Here is a 25,968-nt window from a genome sequence, read left to right as displayed (position 1 = left end):
GCATTAAATGCACAATGCGTAGCGTTAAATGTCAGTTGCATTAAATGCAAGAGTCATATATGATGTGGTCCCTTTAGCCGTTAGATCTACTTCATTTTTGTTGGGATGCCTTAAAATAATCTGAGAGAAGGGATAGACGGCTTAGATGTACTGATACATCATGGTCGGCACACCGACAAAACTGCCCATTCAGAGCTAGGGACGGGCGAGGGTTGCACGCAATCCGCGTCCCATAAGATTTGTATCTGCTTCATTTTTAAACCGTGTCTTAAAATGAGCTTTCAAAATAGTTGGACAGTATGAATTTAAAGCATATACATTAATGCCAGCCGCACAGTCAGGGTTCACACACCTTGTGGATCCATGGTCTCACCTAATCCCTTTTCAAGTTTAAATCATTTTATCATCCTGGTTACAGCTATACCGTTAACTTATGAACGGTTTGGATGGAATATAAACATCAGGGTGAAGATTTCAATGGTGAGGGTTTCCATGCCTCTTATTTTCGTTGTAATATGACATGGCAAAACCAAAGTATGAGTGGATTTTATACGCGCACTGTTGCAGGAACCCGCTTCCTATGCGTGTCAATGGGCCAGGGTCGGGCTTAAAAAATTAGAATTTTGAGTAGGCCGGGCCGGACGGTGATCTGAGCCGAGACCTACCCTAGGACCAGCCCATTGACAGCCCTATGTCTTTCTTGTCAGATTTGACCTTTTTCTGGTGAAAATCTCGCAGAAAATACACTTTAAAAAATATGTATTTGTAATGACGTATGCTTCAGTACTCTCGGAGCATTTATCCATCGTAACTGTCCAATTGGTGCGGAATGTACTTCATATTAATGGTGCAAAAATCACATTGATCAAGTATGCAATTTATATTTTATTTGGTCTTTTTTATAGTCATCCATATTTCGAGTAACGGATGTCAGATTATCCGGTTGTGCTTGTGTATTGTGTCGGGCATGCAAGCTTTTACAGTTTCATCCGAACTTAAAGCATTTAACCCCGGGCATTAAGATAAACAAAGATTGTGGACGAATGATGGGTTGCCCCACCACTTTTGGTTGCAGAGACGGACCCTAACGAGGAAGAAAGAGTGGATTTCACTAGAAATCTTCCGGTTGCAATCCGTGAGGATGACCTAACTCCAAAAACTTGTCCTCAGTTTAGACCATAGGCTACACTTTCTTAAATAGGTTTTCAATTAGTCGTTGTTCTAAGCTTGAGCACCGGCTCTCTACTTTCACTCCAATTAGAGTCAAGTCAAGTGAGACCGGGCCTTGGAGGGTGCAATGGCTTGGCCTTGTAATTGGAGCACTCATTCGTTGACAGGCAGAAGTGCTTTTTTAGTTTGTTATGGGTTCCAACCAAAGCCAAAGGCCCCCATGGACTTGGTAGCGGACGGTTCAGTTGGCCTTTCAATGCATTTCAGTTTGGATCCAGCCAAAAAACGTGAGTTGATAAATAAGTCCCGCACATCTCACGCGCCTTCTTTAGGCGTGAAGGACTATGAGTTCAGGCTTGTTCCCGACAAAGAAAGAAGAACATTCCCATAGATCCAACGATCTAAAAAGATAGATCACATCTTGCCCAAATGCCAATCTTCCTATAATGGAAGAGAAAATGAGTGGAGTTTCAAGAACAGATAATGTTAATCATAGGTTTCTATATGCTTAAGGAAAATGGGATTTGCAAAGTCAGTTACGAGAGTTTTTTACCTGCTATGCGCCTCCGGTCCTTGCTATCATCCCTTCGGAACCCTTCTTCGCCTTCGGGTTGAAGCGCAACTTTTTCTAATTGGGAGAATGACTTAGGTCATGTCATTGTTTCTCCTTGGTCATTACAGCTTCACCTTCGTGACTTTAGTGACCCCATTTCTTCAATTTTCACTCATTGATTCGCTCATCGTTAAGACGAGATATGACTCACTAACACGGCACCTACCTCAGGCTTATCCTTCTCAGGCTTACTTTCCTTGGGTTCTTCCTTTACAAGAACGGGGGCCCGCATAAGCGGTAGAGTATGTGGTTTAATTCAATGCAAAGCGAAGAACCTTACTAGGGTTTGACATGTCGTGAATCCTCTTAAAAGAGAGGGGTGCCTTTGGAAACGCGAACACAGGTGGTGCATGGTTGTCGCATATGGGCTATTATTATTTCAATCAAGCCATCATGGTGAAATCGGTAGACACGCTACTCTTAGGAAGCAGTGCTAGAGCTCCTCATCGTCAAAGGATATATAGAAAGGAGACTGTTTTTGTTAATTGGGAAACACGACCTGGTGTTGTCCTCACCTCTGGCACAATTGAGTAAGTTGTGAAGGGAATGGTTCAGTCTTTCTAATAAATTATTTTTTACTTTTATTTTAAATGACTTTTTTCTTAACATGATAGTAGAGATAATCTAATTCTCACAATGTGAGAGTATAATGAATTCAATTGCATTAATTGAGATAAAAATAAAAGCTTACAAAAGTATCCATCAGTTATCCAGCATCTATAATATAGATAACGATGCCCTAGATCTAAGTCTTCCTTGGTCCAGTGACTATGGCGTAGACAAATGGAATTACACTGTTGAAAAGAATAGAAAAACATTTTCTTTACAATCCAATGCTCAACACAGATGGAAGGAAATCACTATTCTTAATCTAAGTCGAGCATAGCAGCGTAAAAAAACAAGATTACATTACTCATATGCTAAAGCCGGTCCAACGTAATAGTGTAACACAGGTTATCATATGCTAGGATAAACTAAGATAAAAGATTAAAAAAATAGCAGCATTGCACTATAGATTATATTCAATATGTGTTGGATTGGCGAAGGCCTAGAGCTCTTTGATCTTCCTCCTATTTATAAAATTTTAGGATGGATGTATAAAGATATCTTCGTAGTCACTTATCATGTCTGTTGATATGGAGATAAATGTCTATACTCAAAGATAATCATGGCCTATCAAACGACATTCATGTATGCTGGTTATTCATTATGCGTTGGTCATTAGTTGCGTGTACGTTCCACCCCTATCGCATGGACGAGAAGTTCTTTTACGCCGCACGAGCATGAATAATGCACCATGAAGTTAGGCCAACTAGCATAGTCATTACTCTGTTCCTCAAATATTTTTTCCCATAAATACCATACAAGATGTCATAGTGTATCGACCGAACTCATCTTTTAGTATGATTGTGTTTTGATTGATACACAACTTTAGCCACTGCTATGATTAGTTGGTTCTGCCATGTAAATGGGATGTGGGACACATGTGTCCTTTCTGTAGCCAGTTGGGCTTACTCTTTTTAGGCTACTCATAACTTTATGGATTCTAATATCATTCGGTCGTGCGGGTAGCTGGAGAAATCTTCATTTTATCTCTTATTGAGATCTTGTTGCCACATGACATCATTTGAATCGTTGTATCTGACACGGTCATATCAGGCGTAATACAGTGCCCTTTACATCTATTCGCATTCAACCGATATGCGAAGAGATATATCCATATTTTATGGATAATTATATTAATGTCTCCACGTGGTAGCTCTCAGTTAATTTCTAGTCTACATTTGCAGCATGGTGGAGGATCTCGCGCTCAACAAGACAAACTAGCAGATTCACGTGGCGGTCTTATTAACTCGTCGATTGCCTACATCGTATCTACTTCGAGAGATGTTTTATCGCCATGATGTCACATTTAATGTAGGAGTGATGGTTCTTCTTTTATACAAGGTCATCTTCTTTTTTAAGATCTTACATCTTTCCAGCCTTTTCATGTGTTAATAGAGTTTTATGTTACCAGCATCTCCTCTTGCAATGGTGGTAGACGTTTCTCCTCCTTTTGAGTATCAACAAGCAAGAAACTTACTAATAAAGGTCTTACTTGATATAATCTTCTCGTTTGACCCTTATAACATTCCTATGGTAGTGAGTTACCTTCGAAACATAATTCAACCACTCCAAATACGTCTGACATCTTAGCATATCTTGAAGAGCTCTCGGCAATCATCAATGAGTTAGAGATGTCGGGTGGGAATATTACTAAGAAAGAATACTTCTTTTCGATTATAAGCTCTTTAAGGAAGAAGATGGAAGATTTTTTGAGAAGAATGTCATTTATTGCCAGAGGAGGTTTTGAGTATCAACTATTTGATTCGCTAATTCGCGAGGAGCGACGATGTCAACTACAAATTATGCAGAAGATACGTGAATATCGTCATAGAGAAAATCACGAAAGGGCCAAACACTTAAGTTAATGACCTGTTTTTCTTGATGGACGAATTTGGAAGTCCTCTAATATCGAGGAGCTATGAATGAAGAATTGTTTGAACTATATTTGAAAGAGATCATTATAAGAAGGCAGGTTATCGATATCTTGGTATTCGTAAAGAATGTGTCATAGGAACATCGTGCTTAAAAGTTGAAAAATAATGAGGCTAAGAACATTATGACTGCAACCTCTTTTTGATTCGTCACTCTTCAAGGGAGGCATCTTTAGGCATCTCCCTTGAAGTCATCTGGCTTACTTATTTTTTTTTAAGAAGATAATGGTATCTTCGAATTACTTTAGAAGTTGTCAGCCACACTTTGATGATGTTTTCCCGCTTGCGTTAGCCAACGCTAGCTAACTTTTATACATTTTCAACATTTTGTATTCAAGATTTTAACTTAAGCAGCGAATTTTGTAAGACTCGTGTATCAGCCATTTGTACTTTGAATAAAATATTTTCAATCAAATCCCTAAATTTTGTTATCTATTTTCTTATTGTATTACCACATAATAGGAACGTGTGTTTTTATGTATCGCCATTAATGACTAATTTAAATACTTGTCCATTTAAATTTTGTAAAAATATATGCCCCTCTATAGAGTACTTCATTAATTTTGAATGGGTCATCCCAAGTCAAAGACAATTTCCCGTGCTTGGGTGCTTTTGTCCCAATTGGAATGATGGCTTTTCAGACCAGAGAACCTTCGCTAAATGATTTTCTTATGACCGTTTTATTATAGGTTATGGTCACCTTTAATTTGTGAAGCTGTAAAGAATCCTAAGCTCTAAGCCTGACTTCATCAAGTCCTTTCAACTCAATAAGCATGGCTTCGGTGAATTTGATTGAGGTTGATTGAGATTGAAATGCTATCTCGAGCGAAGTCACATTAACTTCCATAAGTAACATGGCATCATGCCCATACGTCAAAGCAAACGAACTTACACCAATGTTAATTCTTTATAAAACTTGATAGTCCCATAATACTCTCAATAGAGCGTTATGCCATGATCGCATGTTGTCATCAATTATCCTCTTAAGCATGTTCTCGAGGATATTATTAGTAGACTTGGGCTATCCATTGGCCTAAGTGTAGTAAAGGGTCATGTAACGTCACAGATTTTTGCTATTTTGTATTTTCCAAAAACTCTTGAAAACTTTAGCTATAATTATCTTATGTCATCAGTTATTGACCTTTGATGCTCGAGGTGAGTATATACGTGGGTGGTACCAATAAAAAACTGCACAAATCTAATTAATTAATTGTAGGAAGCTAACCAATCCATCCGATCACTTAAACCTTGAGTCTAGCTTCGTAATTTATTTATCTAGGACCTCAAATCTAATCGAATTATCACTGACTAATTAAGACAACCGTAACTAAATAGAGACATACCTAAGGCCGAGACAACTAGGGGTCGGATCTTAATTAACAAATCAAACTGACCCAGTTATTATTTTAGCCTAAGAACAAATAGTTTAGGGTAATTAGGATCAGATTGCCATTTTCGCTAATCGCGAATAGGCCATGTTATGAACTTAGTTAATTCAAACAGTAATCATCACGCATGAGAAATATCGCTACCCAACTCATTCAATAAATGCCCTAATTATTCGAACAAGCTCTACATCGTTCGTTAGTGGGCCATTAAAACCGAGATTATACAAAGACGTTCGTCTTAACGGGTTTGACGTCTATTAGGAGATATTAAGCCAAGATTATATCTCAAATCACTCAACTTAAACTCGCAAGGCCAATGCATGAGATATGTAAATATTCCTGAAATTAATTAAGAACTCAAGTTAATTATTTATATCCGGTCTTTACAAAAGTTGTAGCTTTAAGACTGTTAAATCCTTACCATATAGTTGCTGCCCCGATCGACCATCGGTGATCCATCAAACTGACTTCTAACTATGTCCATCGATTGACGCATCCAAATGGCAGACCGATCGTATCTGTACTTAAATCATCATTAGGGCCAACTATCCTACGATATATATCAACCCTTACACCCCGTATGGATCCCATTGGTTAGAAACACTCTCCCATAGGGCTAGTATAATGAAAATTTAGACATTATAGCCATTTGCACTATTTCTAGCACTGTAAATAGTTTACTATTTCATACCCCCTCTCCCCATACAAATGCATGCCCTAGGTTGGGAAAGAAAGAGAGAGAGAGAGAGAGAGAGAGAGAGAGAGAGAGTGTGAGGGGGATATCGGTGTCTCATTCATCGAATCACTTCAATCAAACCCTAGTCGCTATCGGATCTTTCGTCGACGATCGTATGTAAGAATCTTGTCTAAACCTTCGATTTCACAACCTAGTGTAGATTTTTACCTATTAAAGGTGTTTTCTTGATCTTAATTTATGACTAGTGATTTTTCCTCAAAAACTCTAACCCTAAGCATGAAAATGTCGCATGAAACCCTGTAGGGTGCGGATCATTATTCCTATGTTGCTATTTATCGATCCTTGAGTGTCTCGGTTAATGATTTATTATTTGTAAATAGCTTGGCGTACACTAACATGTTCACAATTTGATTTGATTATAACATATGTTATTAGTTGTTTATCGATGCTTACATGTTTGATAAAATGCGTAAGTGATTAAATGTTTTATTGATGCTCACATGTTTGATGAAATATTCAAGTAGTAGGGTCATTGAATTTATGCTTCATATGAAACCTCATTATGGTTGCGTGACGAATGGTTAGTCTGTGATGACGTCTAGAATTGTTTACAATGTTAGGACAATCGGCTAATCACCCAAAATAAGGGGTGACCCGAGTTAGATCGGCCACCCTGAGCTTATTCGATCGACCTAGGTTGAACACGGATGACTGACAGTAGATGAATTACGTGGGATGCTTGCACCCAATGTCGGTTGCACCGGGGTTCTCCCATATTAATCAAATTAGTCTAACGGCCGACTAACCATGTATGTTCACAATATATGATATGACCAAATGGAATCTAAGATACCTCATTCTCATTGAAAGTGTCCACTTATAACCATTAGTGGTACGATCCACAAGACTCATGAGCTAGGCATAGTAGTATGAGACACCATGTCCAAACTGTCGACCTACACTGGGGTGACGAATTCTCCCATAGTAACCAATGAGCAATCATAAAGGCCACGAGCCTACCATATCATAAATGGAATGGATGTTGCGACCGTACCACAATTACGTTTGGGTGACGACTCTTACATCAATTGTGGTCATCCCCTACCATGTCGATGAGTGTGTCGTCTGAGTCATTTGAGATTGGTCGGGCCAGTGTTAATCCCGCATTAGCTGGAGAGTCATCGTTTGGGTGATGAACTCAAAAATGAATCAATGTACACAAGTGAGGAGCTGCTACTGTCACACCTTGGCTCTGGAAATCTGAGTTCACTTGACTCAGTCACCGAGTCGAATGTGTGACTCAATGAGGAGGGTGTAATATTGTACACATAATTATGATAATTATCACAAATAATAAACTTAATTAATCATCATGCGTCCAGTTAAAAGTATTAACTATTTAATGGTTGATATCCAACTCACGTTCATACATCATTATTTAAAGTAATAAATATAAAATAAAAAATTCTTTATTCTCGTAGTAAATCTCTAAGAGCACGCCTCTCAAAGTCATCACTCCACACATGAAGATTCCAATTCATTTTTCTGTTCTTGATGGTTTTCTAATCAATAGAATAAGATAACAACCCAACAAGTAGTTGTACGCATGAATTCACAACATAAGCTCGATATAAGTGTATATACAAGAATCTTAGTATGTCACATCACCATATAAACAAATTCTTTAGTGAACAACAAAGGCTATAGTTGCGCACAATAGCCGGCTTGCCAACACCCATCCGACCAAGATCCATACAAGGCCAACATGTATAGGAGTTTACTCACATCCTGCGCGAATGCTGACTTGAAATATCTCACGTATCATGTGTAACTGTCTAGTATAACAATGAGTGTCCCACTATTTAAATGCCCAAACCCCTTCCCCAACCTCGATCGTAGTCCAAGGAAGAGGCCCTATTGGTACCAACTCAGGTTCCATTGAGAACTTTGCTAATGAATTTAAGGGATAACTTGATCCCCGAGTTGTTTGGTGTTCTTAGAATGACACATCAAATATAAGGCAATTGCATATGAATCATGTCATAATTTCATACGTACATTTAACAAAAGTATTTAGGAAATGCTTGATTTTTTATTTATCATTACCTGTGCTGATTAATTCGATAACATGTGTAATTTATAACTAATTCAACCACTGAGTTAGCTACTCACTCCCAAACACAAACTAGGTGATATTATTGATGTAGGTACTATCGGGATCTCATACGGATAAGCTTAGATCAGCTTACATCACCGCCGTTATGTTTCGAATGATTGGGTCAAAACCGAAAACTTTACACTTAATCACTTTAGGTATGAATATCTTGGCTTGTATAATCTTTATTTGGGTAGACACCACTTTTGAATTTGTATGTTTTGAATATCAGTCATATATTTTCGGGTTTAGTTACATCCGCTTAAATTTTAATACCGTTGATTTAAAGCTACTCTGATTTTGATCATATGTGATTAGTCGGACTGGGCGGGTACGTGGGAACTCGTCCATGTGCATTTTTGCTAGATTTACACATGAAAACTCGGGATCGGAGTCTCTGTAATCAAGTGGCGATTTTTTGGGGCATGACAAGTTGAATAAAAGAATTTGAGCTTATATTTTTTAATGAATGCTCTAATTTCAACATCGGAGAATATATATCCTTTATCGACTATAATTGCCCCAATACACCAAATATGTAGATGATGTGTTTGGGAGCGTGGATTTGGAACCCTTGGGGGGGTGTTTAACGCATGGAATTAGATGGTATTAAGTGGGATGGAATTGCTTTTTTGCAATAAATGCACTTGTTGGTGGATTATCTCTTAATGCCATGGGAGTGAGCTATTCTCTTTAGTGTTTGGATCATATAGGATGTATGGCTTAAATACAAGTTTTTATTCATGTAGTGTTTGATTGAACATGGAAAACAACTACCAATTTTTAAAATCTTATTTGAAAATTACAGTGAGAAGTAAGGTGGGGCCCACCTTGATGTTTGTAAGTAATCCACCTCGTCCATCTGTTTTGTGAGATCATTTCAGGACATGCTATCAAAAGTCAAGCAGATCCAAAACTCAAGTGGGCTATACGAAAGGAATGAGTGGGGAAAGAATTTCCTACTATTGAAACCTTCCCGAGCTCCACCTCGATGTTTATATGTCATCCCAACCGTTTATAAGTTCATTCCTGTTGCGATGACCTGACAACGTAGAAAACTTTATCATGATACAATACTTTTGTGGCCATACAAATGTTTCAATGATGGTCACTCAATCCCCAATGTTTTCTCCTGTGTGGCCTACTTGAGTTTTAAATCTACCTCATTTTTAGTCGTTTACCCTAAAATGATCTTGTAAAATAGATGGATGAGGTGGATTTCTTGCGAATATCAAGGTGGGCCCCACCTCCCTTTCCATCATAAGAACTTTTTATCTCATGCTTTTAGGAGAGAATCCCATGAATTTCCTAAATCCTGTTTGAATTGCAGAAAACACTCTCTAACTCTCCCTATACCATATACATGATTTAATATTGGAAACCTATGATGAACTAAACATGGATGATTTTTCAAATCAACGGATTTAAAGTTTTTTTTTTTTAACACACACACACCCCCACACACTCACACTGTAGTGGGATTTAAGGTTCCATCCCACTTAATACCAACACCCCATTGGATTCGGAATCTTTGCTACTATTTGACCCCATAGATTTAGAATCACTATTTATAATTTAAAAGTAGATATGCTTAATTTATTCACAGGAGTTTCAATTTAATCACTAAATGAATTTTAATATCTCTAATTAGTGCATAGTTGAATAATCACGTTAATTCACTGATGGGGTATACCACACTTTTAAAATAAAATGAACGTCTCTTAAAAACTTGGCTGAAGTTTTCTACCTGATCAGACAATATGTACTTTTGGGAAAACATGTATGATGAATGGTTTGGATATAGCACATGTGCCATTCTAGCATATGTTTGGCGTGTGCGCTAAGAAAAGCTATCGTGGCAGGCAGTTCTCTCATGCCCAAAATCATTTTCAGGGGATGGATTGCCAAGAATCTCCCAGGGTGGACTATTTAAAGTTGAATGCAGGCATTTACTGAATTTCTTCCTCAACCGTCCATCTCTGGCCCAAAAATCTCATGGTTAAGATTTCATTATCAACTAGCATTTTAAAAAATAGTCGATCCAAGGTGAGACACAACAGAACAACGAGGAAGATTACCAAACCCACTCGATAGAATTGAAAATCCTGCTGCATCGTTCAAAGATGTGGGCCACGTACCTTAAACTCGACGGATGAAATTTCACTTTGCTATCGGGGGAAAGGAACTCATTTTACAAGCTGCGATGACATCTAAAGCGTACTTTCGTCCGAAAATATTCGACGCCTTTTAACATGGGACGATTCCAGTGGTCCCGCGCAATATCCGTCCTCGTGCAACCTGACTCTCTTAGAGGAGTGGACCGTCAATTTCTCAATCTAAACCGTCAATTTTGTCCCAACCACATATGAAATATAAAATTGAAAATTTTTCTCTGATCAGAGCAGATTTTCTTTCTTATAATTTCCATGAAAAACGAACGGTTTGGATCAAAAAGTCCATCGATCATCAATATAAGTGGTCCATTCGGAAGAGTACGCTCCGGATAAGATATGTCTGCAAGTGAGGATCTTTTTCATCACGTGACTGAAAGGAAACCTACGGTTATAAATAGAATCTCTGATTTAGTAAGATATTCTTATGAAGGACTAAAAATTGTAGTTAGAATATGATGGACGGTTCTGATCACTTATAAGACAATACACGAATCAAAAACACCATTGTGCTTCAGGATATTCAGTGTACCGCAGGAGTACCTGATCTCTCTCTCTTTTAATAAATATTTAACAATATTTCGCCGATAGAAACATCTTGACTGCTTTTTTCATGATTGCTTCTTTCTTGAGTTCTGTGTCACAACTGTCGCATCATTTCACGCCATCACATTATTATATGTTAAAGCACGGATAAAGGCTCCATTTCCATGAAAATTACAGATTAACCCGAATTTGAAAATGACCAAAATAGGCTTCCTTTTCAAATCCCCTGCTACACTGTTTCAAATGAGACCAGGGGTTTAATGGTCAAAAGGCCCCATCGCGAATGTAGAGAGGCCTCGCAGAGCCCTATCCCCATCTCCAGCTGGGAACGGGCAGGAGATTTGAGTGGCCACCATGACGTATGGGTCTTATCCACACCGTCCATTCCATTTTTTCGTATCATTTTAGGTTATAAGTTCAAAAATGAGGCAGATTCAAGACAGATCCGAACTACACGGTGGAGATTAAACTCTTACCGTTGAAAACTTCTTGGTGGCCACAGAGGTTCTGGATGGAGCTGATATTTGTGTTTTCTCTTCATCCAGGTATATGTAACTTGGAAGAGGGTGGATGCAAAATAAACATCATGGTGGGCCTTAAAAAATGTTCAACGGTGAGAATCATTATCACCTCTACTTATTATGGTGTGGTCCACTTGAGACTTGGATCTTCCTAAATTTCTTCATTATAACAGAAGATGTTACGAAAAAATGGATGGACGGTGTAGATAAAACCTATACATCACGGTGGCCACTCAAAGCTCCCGCCCGTTACCAGCTGGAGACTTGCAGGGTGGACGCAATCCGCGTTCCTCGCAGAGTGCAAGCGGTTCCTCAATTTTGACTAGTGGGGCCCACTTCTAAGTGAACCGTACCATTGGTATGTGGCGCCCACAATGGGTGGGCCTCAATAAGAAAATATCCTGGATATGAAGATCATAACCTTTAAGGTTGTTGCCTAAAGATATACAAAACGGGTTACCATCACATGCTCGCAGCTGTATGGGACTCAATCCAACCCATCCATTAGATGAAGCAACCTCATGCTATGAGTAGATGAGAAAATCTATTCTGATTCATAACTTGGGTGGGCCGATGGGAACATCGGAGAGGGTGAGGAAAACCATCAACACTTACGGATTGAATGCATGAGGCGGTTTGGCTAGTGGTAGGTGCTCCGTGGGTCCCACTAAGAAGTATATGTTTTATCCACGCCGTCCATCCATTTTTACAGCTCATTCTAGAGCTTGATACCAAAAATGATAGGGATATAAATCTAAGGTGGACTACACTACTGGAAAACAGGAGTTATTATATGTCCACCATTAAACTCCTCTTAAAGCCCACTGTAATGTTTATTTGACATCCAATCTTTTTATTAGATCACACAAACTTAGATGTAGGGAAAAAACAAAGATCGGCTTGATTTAAAACTTTTACGGCCCAAGAAGTTTTTAACGGTGGATGTTCAATTTACACTGTTTCCTATAAGGTGGTCTACTGAGATTTGGATATACCTTATTTTTCAACATTATTTAGTAAAATGATCAAAAAAATAAGATAGACCGCATGTATGATATACATGCATCGTGATGAGGCCTACGTAGAATCGACCACTGGCCGTTGGCAAGTGAAAGGGTCACTGGCCAATCCGCTCTATGGAATGTAGAGTCCACCTGTCGCGTATATTACATCAAAACCGTTCATCAGGTGTGCCCCACCACGACTAAGGGATAGACCAAAAGTCGGTGTCAAACCTATTAATACATTTAGGGCCTGATCGTACATTGCTGCCTGTGGTGTATCTCATGTGATACAGTGATCAGGATTATTCTTTGCATGTACGGTTATCATGTGTAGTGTCACCAGATGCATGGTTTGGATTGAACATGCACATCATGGGTAATTCCAGCGGGGACGTATGATCCTCACCGTTCGCTTGATATAAGGATGGAAAAGGACTGTTAGAAAGAAAAAAAGCCAACGGCCCACCTGATGAGTAGATCATCATGCATCTTCCAACAGCCCATGTTCACGTATAGCCCACGTGGTACATAATCCCGGATCTCACACACGTTTTCCACTTTTGCACGTGCACCGCGATTCACCCCTTGAATCTATCCTCGCGCGAATAGTCGGCATTACTCAAAAAACCTCCGTAGACGCAATGGCATTCCCGTAATTTACTGAAAGGACGGTGGCATTCCTGTAATTTAAATCCACTTCATATTCCCTCCATAACAGCTCCCTTTCACTTCAGACAGTGGGAGCGAGAGAACGCAGGAATGGTGTCTGAAAATCCTTTCCCTTCTTTCAAGCGCTCGGGAACTGCGAATATCTGCAATTCCATCGCGAAAAGGTACGGGAAATCCTAGATTCTCGGAATAAAATATTTATTTAAACTCGATGGAATAATCCTCATCTGTTTAGAGATCGTATTCCCTGTTTCAGATTTTTTGCACAATTTTCTGCATTTTCAGCCATTTTTAAAGTATTTTAAATTTTATTTTTTTTTGAACAAGACCCTTATCTAGGGTTTTGAAGCTTTTGATCTGTTCTTGTGGCATGAGTTTCATTTTTCACGTTGAATTTCTGGATCTTTTCTTGTAGGGTTTATGATGAGAAAGATATGTATTTATTCTATTTCCTGATTTTAATGGGTTTTTTAAAAAAAATATTATTATTATTATTATTAAGGAAGAAATGTGATTTCTAAGGTTTATATTGTACTTTGTTTTTTCAATTATTTCCATGGCAATTATAAATTTCCAGGGGATGGCGATGTATAAACAGTTGTTGGTGGGCCCACAGTGGATGGACCATAATACGAAAACTGTGCTGATCAGGCAATCTTAGCGGTCAGATGGCCTTCCAGCAAATGTTTTGAAGCACCAGTGGTCAGTGGTTGTCATGCAATGGGAAGAAGTTCATTGCAAGGTTTGAGATTGGTGTATCCAGTAACGTATCGTTCACCCCCGATATGGTCTTCTATCACCGTGTAGGTACAGGCCAATGCAATCGTATCATTAATGGATGATACCAGTACATATTGGGTGATGTGTAACGTTTTCAGGCGATACTTCAAACACTGGTCCATTGATTGGATGGAAGGGATTGCTTGATCGGTTTCAGCCAATCTTAGCGGTCAGATGGCCTTCCAACAAATGTTTTGAAGCACCAGTGGTCAGTGGTTGTCATGCAATGGGGAGAAGTTCATTGCAAGGTTTAAGATTGGTGTATCCAGTAACGTATCGTTCACCCCCGATATGTTCTTGTATCACCCTGTGTAGGTACAGGCCAATGCAGTTGTATTGTTAAGGGCGATACTGGTACATATTGGGCGATGCATAACGGTTTCAGGTGATAATTCAAACATTGGTCCATTTATTGAATGAACGGGATTTCTTGATTAGTTTCAGCCAATCTTAGCGGTCGAATGGCCTTCCAACAAATGTTTTGAAGCACCAGTGGTCAGTGGTTGTCATGCGATGGGGAGAAGTTCATTGCAAGGTTTAAGATTAGTGTATCCAGAAACGTATCGTTCACCCCGATATGGTATTGTATCAACCTGTGTAGGTACAGGCCAATGCTGTCGTTTCGTTAAGGGTAATACCGGTACATATTGGGCGATGTGTAACGGTTTCAGGTGATACTTCAAACATTGGTCCATTGATTGGATGGATGGGATTGCTCAATTGGATATTGCTTTTAGAGTGGGGTACCCATGGTAGGACCCACTGTATGGACAGTCTGTATTTGCTGACTGCGCAATCACATTGATGACCTGTTGTGCATCAAGTAATGTCTATGTTTCCTGTCAGGAGCATATTGTGATAAATTCATTTGGCGATGATGTAATCATCCCCAATGGGTCATGAATATGCATCGACACATATCATTTACAGGGAATTGTATTACTGATCTGAGTCATCTGACAGGTCGTTATGGCCTGATTGAATATGTTATGAGCTGAGATATCAGCCGTTACAGAAAATATTTCATTATTTTTTTTAGTGTGTACATTCTTAGAGCTTTGCTAAGCCCACGTGTACAAGTCAGCTAATGCACACATGACCACATGTGCCAGCATGGCAGACAGGTGAAACGTACAAGCCATCAGGTGGACCTCACCATATAAATGTTACTGTTCAAAGATAAAGATGGTCCATTGAGTAAGTGTATCATGTTATTAGAAATAATTTGATGGCAAGGGAGCTTCAGCTGATTTTTTTCACAACCATACTTGGTTGTTAGATAAGTGTGGTCCACCTGACAAGTGGACATACCTGATTCTTCAGATAGGGATTCTGCATGGTGGTGTCCTTCTGATGGGTGGCTTGGATATTGCACCTATCTTTCATGCTGGCACATGTGGTGGCTGTGCATTAGCTGACTTGTATACACACGTGGGCTTGCAAAGCTCTATATTCATAACATGTATCAAGTGTTGGGAGCTGAGATTATTGGATGATATATCGGCTTACCAACCAGTATTTTTGGAAAGAAACTGAATAAATAATTATATAAAATTACTATAAATATATTTATTTTAGTTTTAAATGTAATTATTATGTTATTAGGTACAATTAATTAAACAATTTTAATACTTAGCAAGATATTGGTCATAACAGGCTAAAATAACTATCATTCTTACGAGATACTTTGGTATATTATTGTTCGATCCAAGAAACTTTAGGGCTTACAACTTCTCTGGATGAACATTTGAAGAAAATAAACTTTAATCTGTTTTAAGAAGTGGGTTCTAATTGGCTTGAACAAGCTAATCACTTTAGTCAATTAACAGATCAATTGCGAACTTGCATCTTACTCTCCCAAAACTTAAAACTCCAATCACAAGCGTAACCTTTCAATTCGTGGTCTACAGGAAGATGGTAGCAACAGTTCACATTCAATTGAAAAAAAAATAAAATCCCCAGTTCCATATCCAGTGTATAAATGTGATCTACTGGATGAATGAATGGACTTTCCTGATTTTTGAGCCAGGGCATGTTCATGATAACCTGATGAATGTTGCATATCATAAATGCATGTGCCATATTGAAATGTGCTGCAGAGGCCTCGGTCCTTCTCATGAGCTGGTGTACTTGGTATTCCTCTTTAAGAGCAATGATATGGAACAAGACATGTCTTTGTAGAGCATGTAGGGGTTTTTTAATCATGAGAAGTGGGGCCAGTGATTTGATAATCAAGATCACTGTTCTGTTTCGTCCAATAGTTGATTTTGATGTCCCAAAACCTCCTTGATAAGCAATCACAACCTTTCAACTGTTGGCCTACCAATAAACTATTACAGGGAGAAAGACAGCCATGGTCCACATTCAATGAGAGTGCAAAGATTATAGCATAGAAGTTTGATGCACTTCTTTGCTCATGTGATGGTACGCATGGCAGGCATGTCTAGTGATCAGGATTGTCGTCTTGCTAGGCCACTACATGGATAGGCCAAGTCACAAAAAAACAATATGATTGGGTTGTGGTAGCATATCAGTGGCCTGCAACCACAGCAGTTAAAGCAGTGGGCTGCACTCAACTAACAAAACTCACAACAACTGGATGGTTGGACGTGACTAATCCTTGTAATTTTTTGCTCATAGCCCATACAGACAGTGGCCCATTAGATCAACAGTCCTGATCAACAATGTGTTTTGCCCCTGTACCATGAGGGGAGTGCACAGAATGTTTATGCACAAACATACATTGTGTTATTACCACATACTTCGTATTAATGATATCTAGGGCAGTGTTGTAATTTGACTAATTTTAAGGCTAGACTTAGTCGGAGGGTAGTATAACCGTTTCTGAAATATAACTGCCACCAGATTCCTTCAAGACAAAATTTAAACTTCCATACACCAACATGCATAATGCTATTACCACACTTAAATCCATATTGATGACATCTAGGGCAATTATGTTAATTTTGCTGATTTTAAGGGTAGGCATTTTGGAGGTCACTATCATCATTTCCAAAAATATAGCCACCACTAGATTCCTCCCGGACAGAATTTGAACTCTTTGTTTTTTTGTTTTGTTTTTTTTTGGTGGGGGGTTGTTTGAAAGTTACTTTTAACTAAAGGGCTGGTGACTACCAATACGTTAAAAGCAGGCAGGGGATATGCATATGCAGAAATCCCTTTTTCATGCATTGCTTGTCTATCTATTAAAAGTTGTCTCCATTCATATGCAGGATCTTTTCAGATGTTGCAGGGGATATAACAGTTGATGTTGATGGCCAATCCTTCTTATTACATAAGGTGAAGAAGATATCTCATTCTAAACATTATGAACTGAGCTTTCATTCAATCTGTGCATTATTTTTGTATAATGCTTGGCCTGAGTGTTTCAGAAATTGTCCGTGTCATCAGTTCATGTGAGTGGGTACCCATGGTTTAGAAACTAAGACACGTCGACTGTATCAGCTAACATATGTTATTCCGATGCCCTGGAGGTAAAGAATGCACAGTTCCTTCCTTGGAAAGAGAATGTGTTGATTTCTATTGTAATGCCTCTTGCTCGGATGTTATTGCCTTTGACCCAAGCCAGTTGCTCTCCCATCCCTCCCACCTTTATACCTATGCTTCTATTCCCTCCTCTGGTGTCAACTGGCATATATATATATATGACTTCGACGGTATGCCACTTAAAGGTGCTTACTATAGAGGCTCCATCCCTCCCACCTTTATACCTATGCTTCTGTTCCCTCCACTGGTGTCAACTGGCACACACACACACACACACACACACACACACATATATATATATGACTTAAGACGGTATGCCACTTAAAGGTGCTTACTATAGAGGCTACGAACCTTACAACGGGCTAAACACTTTGTTGGAAAGGATTCTGGTCGAGGTACCGTTTGGCATCCATATCAATCTGTGTATGGAACCACAATCTCTTCTGCTAGTTTTTGCACTCGGAGGATCTGAAAATGGCATTGAATTCCCAGCATTATTTGGTGGAACCCAGCGAAGGGGAGCTGGGATTGTCAATGCTTGCTTCGGTCCAATGCCCCTATGAAAGTCTTAACAGTGGCAGACTATTCCCAATCAAATCATTGAACGTGGGGGCTGCTTGAACAATGAATTCTCCCTTCCCTTCTCCATAGACTTGCACGAACTCCTGCCAGCCATTGGTCATTCGTCTCTACAAATATGATTGGTTTCAAGTTTCAAAAAAAAAAGAAAAAGAAAGAAAGATTGGTTTCACATTGGGCGGCTCATGTCCAAAAAATCCCTGACATGGGAAACCGTAACCATTCCATGTATCCAACAATAGATGATTAAGGAAGAAAATACAACAATTTTTGGCATTCAACCGAAGGACTGAAAATTTAATGACTAGGCTATTCCAATTTGGAAACTTTTGGTACATGGACCATCCATACGTGGTCCATTATATCAAAAACATAGATCACTAAACCAAGAGCGTTGTCACCCTTCGAAACTGAAAACTTGAGCATACCTTAGAGTGTTTGGGCCAAGAATTGTATGATACTTCATTGTTCTAATTATAGATAATATCCTGGTGGCTTGTAATGGTTGCATGGATAGTGACAACTGAATGTCATGATACCTTGTTGCCTTTTTATGAAATTTGAATAACTCTTCATAGATTGAGGTGCATGGGCTTTTGAAGTGAAGACAGGCAAATTTTTTAATTTTTGGGGACAGCCATTCTGCTCCTTCCAAGGCCATGACCAATTACTACTGCATCATAAAATCCATTTCACTTGCAGGATTCAGGATTTTTGTCCCATCATCTGATGCAATTCACTTTACAATTATGAGAAAATTTTGAGGCCTTTTGTGACATTAGGCCACTTTTGGGAAAGACTGTTGGCATTTGGATTCAGAAGGGAAATTTTGGATTATAACTTTGATGGCCTGCGATATGGATGGTGGTCTAGCATTGAAGATTGAATTAGAAGTGATGCATATAGAGGTAGTAAAAAAGATTGATAATGGAAGCAAAAACCTTTGGTCTTCGAAAAGTTCAATGGTAAAGTTGATTCATGGCACATATGCTGATCCGGTACATTTGCGTGAAATTTGGACCATTCATGAAGTGGTAATGAGTCCCATTGTGAACACATTGGCCCAGAATTGGGCTGGTCTGCTCAGTGGGCGAATCACAAATCATCATCATCATCCAAACTTTATTTCAACTAATTGGTGTTGGCTACATGAATCCTATCCTCATGTAACGGATTTTTTATTAGAAAGGCATAGATGGGATATCTACACCAAAATTACAAAAGCAAGACCATGAGGCTGAAGAGGCCTGAGTACAATCTGCTAGGGACTTTATATAAAAGGCACAAGCCATAACATCTAGCTTAGCCCTTCTAACCTCATTCAGTAACCTAAATCGATTCTGAAAACATCCATTGTTCCACTCTGCCAAATTGCACAGTCGCTTAACCAATACCTCCATGCCAAGCCAAAAGGAGAGCGTCAATTGAATCAGGCATCACCCACACCCGGCTACATTGAAAAAGACTGAAGAATTGATCCCACATTGCTTTGGTAAAAGGCACAATGCATAAACAAATGATCAACGAATTCCAAATCCTGCAAGCACATGAGACAAATATGGGGAATAGTCGTGTTTCTTTTCTGAATGTTGATACTCAATATATGCTAAAGTTTTTATCCATCAATATCCATTGATTTTTTATTTTTTATTTTCCTTCTGCTTTGTCTCCTGTACATAAGTTATGTTAACTTTTATTTGCTTCACTGTATCCACTAACTTGATACTCTTATTTTCAAAGTTTCTTATTCTATATGGCAAGACAAATCCTATTTTCTTGAACTAGCTTCTTTGCTTACACTCTCCTCAAAATCTCATATTGGGACTGGCTATGAGAGCTCAGAAACTCACATTGGGAGAGTTTGGGTGAACCACAAATGTATTTTGATGGATGATTAGAAAAAAAAGACGTCCATTGGTAAGACATGTTGCACATGTAGACCAACTTGATTTATCCAAACCCCGAAATGGGAAGCAAATAGATCAAAGAAAAGAATAAAGAGATTGTGGAAAAGGACCCAACAATCCTCTAGCCGAATGCTAGAGACCGCAGAAGCAAGATTGTGAGCAAGCTCAACAGTCCTCTAGTCTTAAACTAGAGATCACTTTCCCCCCGGCAATAACTACCATAGAGAAAATAAGATAATTTTCACAAAAGAGTATATTATTCAACTTGTCTTATTCCACAGGCCATAGGCCTTATTTATAATCACTCCTTACAATATATAATAGAAGCTATGAAATCTAAAAATAGATTTCCTAGCAAGCCAAGATATGAGAAAATAGGAAACTACCTAAATAAGAAACCACTTAAATAAGAGTTACTTAAATAAGAATAATCTAAGATTACTTCTTGCCTAATATAAATATATCAAAGGAAACTATCTAATGTAAAGATTTAAAAGAAATAGAAAGTAAGGATGCTCCCTAATGTAGAAATTTGCTTTAAAATGGAAAGTGGGCTATTTTTCTTGTGCACACGTGTAGAGCAGGCATGCGTGAGATGTGGGCCTTTTCTGCAAATATTGATCAATTGGCTTGCGTGGCCAGTTGGTTGCATCATTGATTTTTGCCTTTTGGATTAGAGTATGTTCACAACAAGATAGATAAGATGAGTGGCCTGGATCTCACACAAGGCTGCAAAATTGGTACATGTTCTGTGAATTGCCTCTTAAGCATCTCCTTGTGTGAATCACTTCAGCATTTCTCTTCACCTTTTTTTCTTGATCACTGTACTTCTCTCTCTAATTGGTTTCTTTGGGAGCTCAAGGTGCTTTCCCCTCGGGTTGCCACTTTGTCCCCAATATCTTCATTATGTCCTGGGAGGCTGGGAGTTGCTTTCTGCAAAAAAGGGATATTCTACTGGATCTTTGAAGAACTATCGACCCAAACCCTCGTGAAAGAAATGGAAGATATGTAGGGAAGCTTAGAACTTGGAATTCATCTTAGGTATTTTCAGCTTGGTTCAGAAAGAAATATTGGAAGATTGAGTCTATTGGCCATTTTACAGTTTGGCTTTAGGATTTAAGATATTAAAAAGAAAAAGAAAAAAGGAAAGTAAGCTACGCCCGGTTTTGTTCCTCTAGAGCAGTGACGACTTGAGGTTCCATGCCTGGTTAGACTTATTATGTAGCGGATGATATGGAAGCAAGAATGTTTTCCTTTGTAGCTGAGGCATTGGAACCTACAATTACTACCACTTTAGGGTATAAAGAATTGATATGGCTGTGAGATCTCATCTTGGGTGCTTTAAGACTGAAGAGTGAAGAATACTTCTTCAAATGCTGCCAGTCAACAGTCCAAAATATAGCACAAATCCTCTACTTAGGTCATTTCGCTTTTGAATCTTGTGATTTCTAGGCTATTGGGCCATAGCTTCTTTTATACCTTTTGTTGCCTCTCCTAGGCTGCCTCAAGCTTACTGGCATTCTAGTTGCTAAGTTCTAGAATCATGACAGTGTGACCTTTCTGTGCTATAACCTTGGCTCATAAACATGAAGGGTGCCATTTTTTGAAAGGATTAGGTCTGGAGTTCTTGGAAGAATTCCTTACAGAGGAAGAATAAGTATTCGGATATTTTCAGGAACTTTACTTGCCTTCTATAGATTCCATAGAGAATGGATTTGGTATTTTGATACCTGTTTCATTGACCTAGTCAATCATTCATGAGTCATGATGAGATCATGTTGACAAAAGTGATCCCCCAGGATCTGTTTGGTATAGGATACAGAATTGATTGCAGTAGTAACATCTATTGCAAAGGTGCAATTTGTTTCGTTTTGTTTTGCCTGTTGTCAATCACACCACAAATAAAGGTCTAGAATTTGTGAGATTTCTTGTCATGAACATTTCCACCTTTTCTTTTTCAGCTATTTGGTTTTGAGGTTGGAATTCAGTGTCAAGTCATTCAAGCATGTTTATATAACACTGATTTTGTTGTCTCTCTTAATACCAAATACAAACCAGGGTTGAGTCAGGCCCGAGCCCAAACCAATTTTTCGGGCTCGGGCTTGGTCCAGGGCCAGGCTCTGGCCTTGGGTCTTAAGTGTCAGGCTGGGCCTGGGCCTAGCCCGACCCGGCATAAACCTGGCTCATTGCCACCCTTAGTCTTAGAGATATACTGCATCCACAATGGGACAAACAAATTGGGTGGTCTGGATGGCTGTACATCAGTGTCACATGAAAGGAGGATCCCTCTCTCTCTCTCTCTCTCTCTCTCTGAGAGGAGGATGAGTCACCACCATCTTTTAAATGGTGCAAAACTAACATGGGAGTCTAGACCTTGAATCGATGGACTTGCGTGCCACATATACAGTGGATGAGTGACCACAGCTTAGAAAATTGCCATGAACTATCAACCTAGTCCAACCCTTCACAGGTATGCGATTTCATAATAATCTTGTATTGATCTTGGAGCTCATCTTGTATCTTTTTCCAATCAGTTTCTGATGTCCACATGTTGAATAATTGATTTTTTTTTTTAGGTCTACTTCAACAATTGTTTTTGCACATCATTTTTAAAATTTTTTTATTTTTTTATTTTATTATTTTTTAAATTTCCAAAACCTTTGCAATTATTTGAATTTTGGCCTTGTTTTCATGAAGTTTCCTCTGGTCTCCCGGAGTGGAAAGATCCGAAAAATGGTGGCGGATTCCCGTGATACAGACCTATCAATGCTGGAGCTTCTCAACGTACCAGGTGGGCCGCAAACCTTTGAACTTGCGGCCAAGTTCTGTTATGGCACAAACTTTGAGATCACTACTGTGAATGTGGCTCCCCTTCGTTGTGCTGCTGAATACCTGGAGATGACCGAAGATTACAGAGAAGAAAACCTCATCGCCAGGACGGAAACCTACTTGAATGAGATAGTCATGCCAAGCCTTGAGAAATCAGTGGAAGTTCTGTCGACCTGCGAGAGTCTGCTTCCTATTGCAGACGAAGTGGGTATCCTCGACAGATGTGTGGATGCAATTGCGATGAATGCTAGCAAGGAGCAGTTGGTCTCTGGCTTGTCTCGACTGGAGTGCAATGGTGGGTCTGGGAAATTGAAGACGGATTTTGGAGAATGGTGGGTTGAGGATCTCTCTGTTCTGAGGATAGATCTTTATCAGCGAGTGATCACGGCCATGAGAAAGACGGGTGTTCGATCAGACAGCATTACAGCGTCTTTGATTCATTTCGCCCAGAGCTCCTTGAAAGGTATTGGAAAACGTCAGGCATGGGAGCCAGCAAGGATGAAAACGAATGCTGGGATGGATGTGGAAAATGAACAGCGAGTGGTTCTGGAGATCCTCGTTAGTCTTTTGCCGATAGAGAAATCTGTCCCGTTGACATTTCTGTTCGGAATGCTGAAGATGGCGATTGTCTTGGATACCTCCGTTGCTTGCAGACTTGAACTGGAGAGGAGAATTGGATTGCAGCTGGAAATGGTGTCGCTTGATGATCTGCTAATCCCTTCATTGCAGTCAGGAGATTCTCTGTTTGATGTGGATACTGTCCATCGCATACTGGTGAATTTTCTGCAACGGATTGAAGAGGAAGAGCCCGAAGAATCGTCACAGTATGGTTACGAATCTGAAGGTCTGGAGTCTCCGAGCCATGCTTCTGTTTTGAAGGTCGGCCGTCTGATTGATGGGTATCTTGCGGAAATTGCGCCTGATCCTTATCTGAAGTTGCAAAAGTTCATGGCTATCATTGAGCTCCTGCCGGATTATGCCCGTGTGGTTGATGATGGCCTCTACAGGGCTGTTGATATATACTTAAAGGTAATTATGCTGAAATTTATATAAAGACTGACAGTGCGACGTACTTGAGGTCTATTGCTCGTTTTTCTGAGATGGGGTCCATGCGACTTCATGGACTGATGATCCAGACCATACATCTGGACAACTATTATGAATATAACATTGATCGGAGAATATTACTGTTGAAGCAGGCTCCCATTGACGGTCAGGCCATCCAAAGGTCTGGGTTGTCTGACCATGAAGCTGTGTGGGTCCCACATGGATGGGCCTTAGGGAAATGGACCTCAAAGTGCCGTGAAGGCAAATCATCCCTACCTAAGAGAAAATTTTGCCAATTTCTCTGTAATTTTGTTTCCTATAGCACATTTCTTAATGAGATTTGCTGTTGTTGCTCACCGTCTAATCCCTTGCCATATGGTGATCTGGGCCACTCTTCTTATGGGATCCACTGTGGATGGGCCACCTAGCAAAAAACAATACGCCCCTAGAAAAAACAATGCACCGTTCAGAGCTCTAGTCTTCACCATCCAAACAGAGGATGGTTAGAAACAGTTTCTACTTTCCAACACCTTTCTGTTAGGATAGTGAGGATTTTGATGAACGATGAATTTTCCTATGGGGACACTGCAGTGCCCACTGGATGAACATTCCAGAATGCGATTGTAACAACACACATGGGCAATGCTAGTAAATTTTCTCTATTGTGAGTATTTTGATAACTGATTCTTAGTTGCTTCTTTTTTTGTTTTTTCCATCAGGCGCATCCGTCTATGACTGAGCTGGAATGCAAGAAGCTCTGCAAGCTCATTGACTGCCAGAAGCTCTCGCAAGAGGCGTCCAGCCATGCAGCCCAGAATGAGCGCCTCCCTGTCCAGATGGCGATCCGTATCCTCTACTTCGAGCAGCTTCGCCTCAAGAATGCCCTCGGCGGGAGCTCTGGCGATGGTTTCCTATCGCAGAGGATGAGCAGCGGGGTCCCCAGCGCAGCCATGTCCCCACGCGACAACTATGCGTCCCTGCGGCGGGAGAACCGCGAGCTGAAGCTCGAGATATCGAGGATGCGGGTCCGGCTCAGTGAGCTGGAGAAGGAGCAAGTGTTCATGAAGCAGGGGATGATGGGGAAGCCTGGGGAGGGGAAAACATTTCTATCATCTCTGTCAAGGGGGTTTGGGATCTTCGGCAGGCCTGTGGCAGGGAAGCGGCCCAAGTGCACGAGGAAGGGTCAGGGTTCTGAGGGGAAGAGTGGCAGGAGGCGGAGGCATTCCACATCGTGAGATTGCCCACTTGAATTTCATTTTCGGGCACGAATGTATTGTTTGTAGTGAGAATTTTAGCCTTTTGATTAAGCAGTGTTTTTTATTTAGTACTAACTAGCTTTGGGAATAGGTTCTCGGAGGTAGCGGCGGCGGCGATGCGGGAGTCGTAGATCTTTCTGTGTATCTCTGTTGTAATTTTAAAAGTGAAATGGTAATCATGTGGATGACAGTTGAGTCCTGTTGGAAGTTGTTGGCTGTGTTTGGATGTACCCGGAAAGCTGGGTGGACAGGATTGATAGATATCTGTTGTTTCAGGTTGGGCCTGAAACGTTCAGGATACTGATTTAGGACAGGGAAAATGGGAACTACAGGAAACTATCTTCCCAGATTTGTGGGCCACCCCAACCCATGGTGGAATGGATGAGCATCCCTTCCACTGAAATGTCCATCCGCCTGCGATTTGGGGTACATCCAAACGCACCTCAAGTTGGAATCCCACCAAAATGGGGTCCAGACCATGAGCCCGACTAGATGGCCATATCATAAATTCAATGAGCACAAGATAGTAACTGGTTGATTGGGGGGGACATCTGGACGGTTAAAGTGGAAAATATGGGCGGTCTGGATTCAA

The 25,968-nt window shown here is 39.9% G+C and overlaps 1 protein-coding gene across 2 annotated transcripts; it reads left to right on the top strand.

Annotated features, from left to right (window-relative positions):
• The first annotated feature begins 13,526 nt into the window (after positions 1-13,526).
• On the top strand, positions 13,527-25,575 carry LOC131253665 (BTB/POZ domain-containing protein At3g08570). 2 transcript variants are annotated; one of them, XM_058254764.1, is made up of 4 exons: positions 13,527-13,635; positions 17,485-17,551; positions 22,942-24,102; positions 24,840-25,575. In XM_058254764.1, exons 1-4 carry the CDS (start codon positions 13,562-13,564, stop codon positions 25,353-25,355), a joined length of 1,818 nt encoding a protein of 605 aa, XP_058110747.1. In that variant the 5' UTR covers positions 13,527-13,561; the 3' UTR covers positions 25,356-25,575. The 2 variants fall into 2 exon arrangements, with proteins under 2 accessions (XP_058110747.1, XP_058110748.1); XM_058254765.1 differs by lacking the exon at positions 17,485-17,551 and having other exon boundaries at positions 13,544-13,635.
• Positions 25,576-25,968: the final 393 nt, after the last annotated feature.

This window comes from Magnolia sinica, chromosome 8 (genome assembly GCF_029962835.1).
Source record: "Magnolia sinica isolate HGM2019 chromosome 8, MsV1, whole genome shotgun sequence".
In the NCBI taxonomy this organism is placed as follows: Eukaryota; Viridiplantae; Streptophyta; class Magnoliopsida; order Magnoliales; family Magnoliaceae; genus Magnolia; species Magnolia sinica.
The sequence above is the reverse complement of the archived record's forward strand: the minus strand, read 5'-3'. Positions and strand labels throughout refer to the sequence as shown.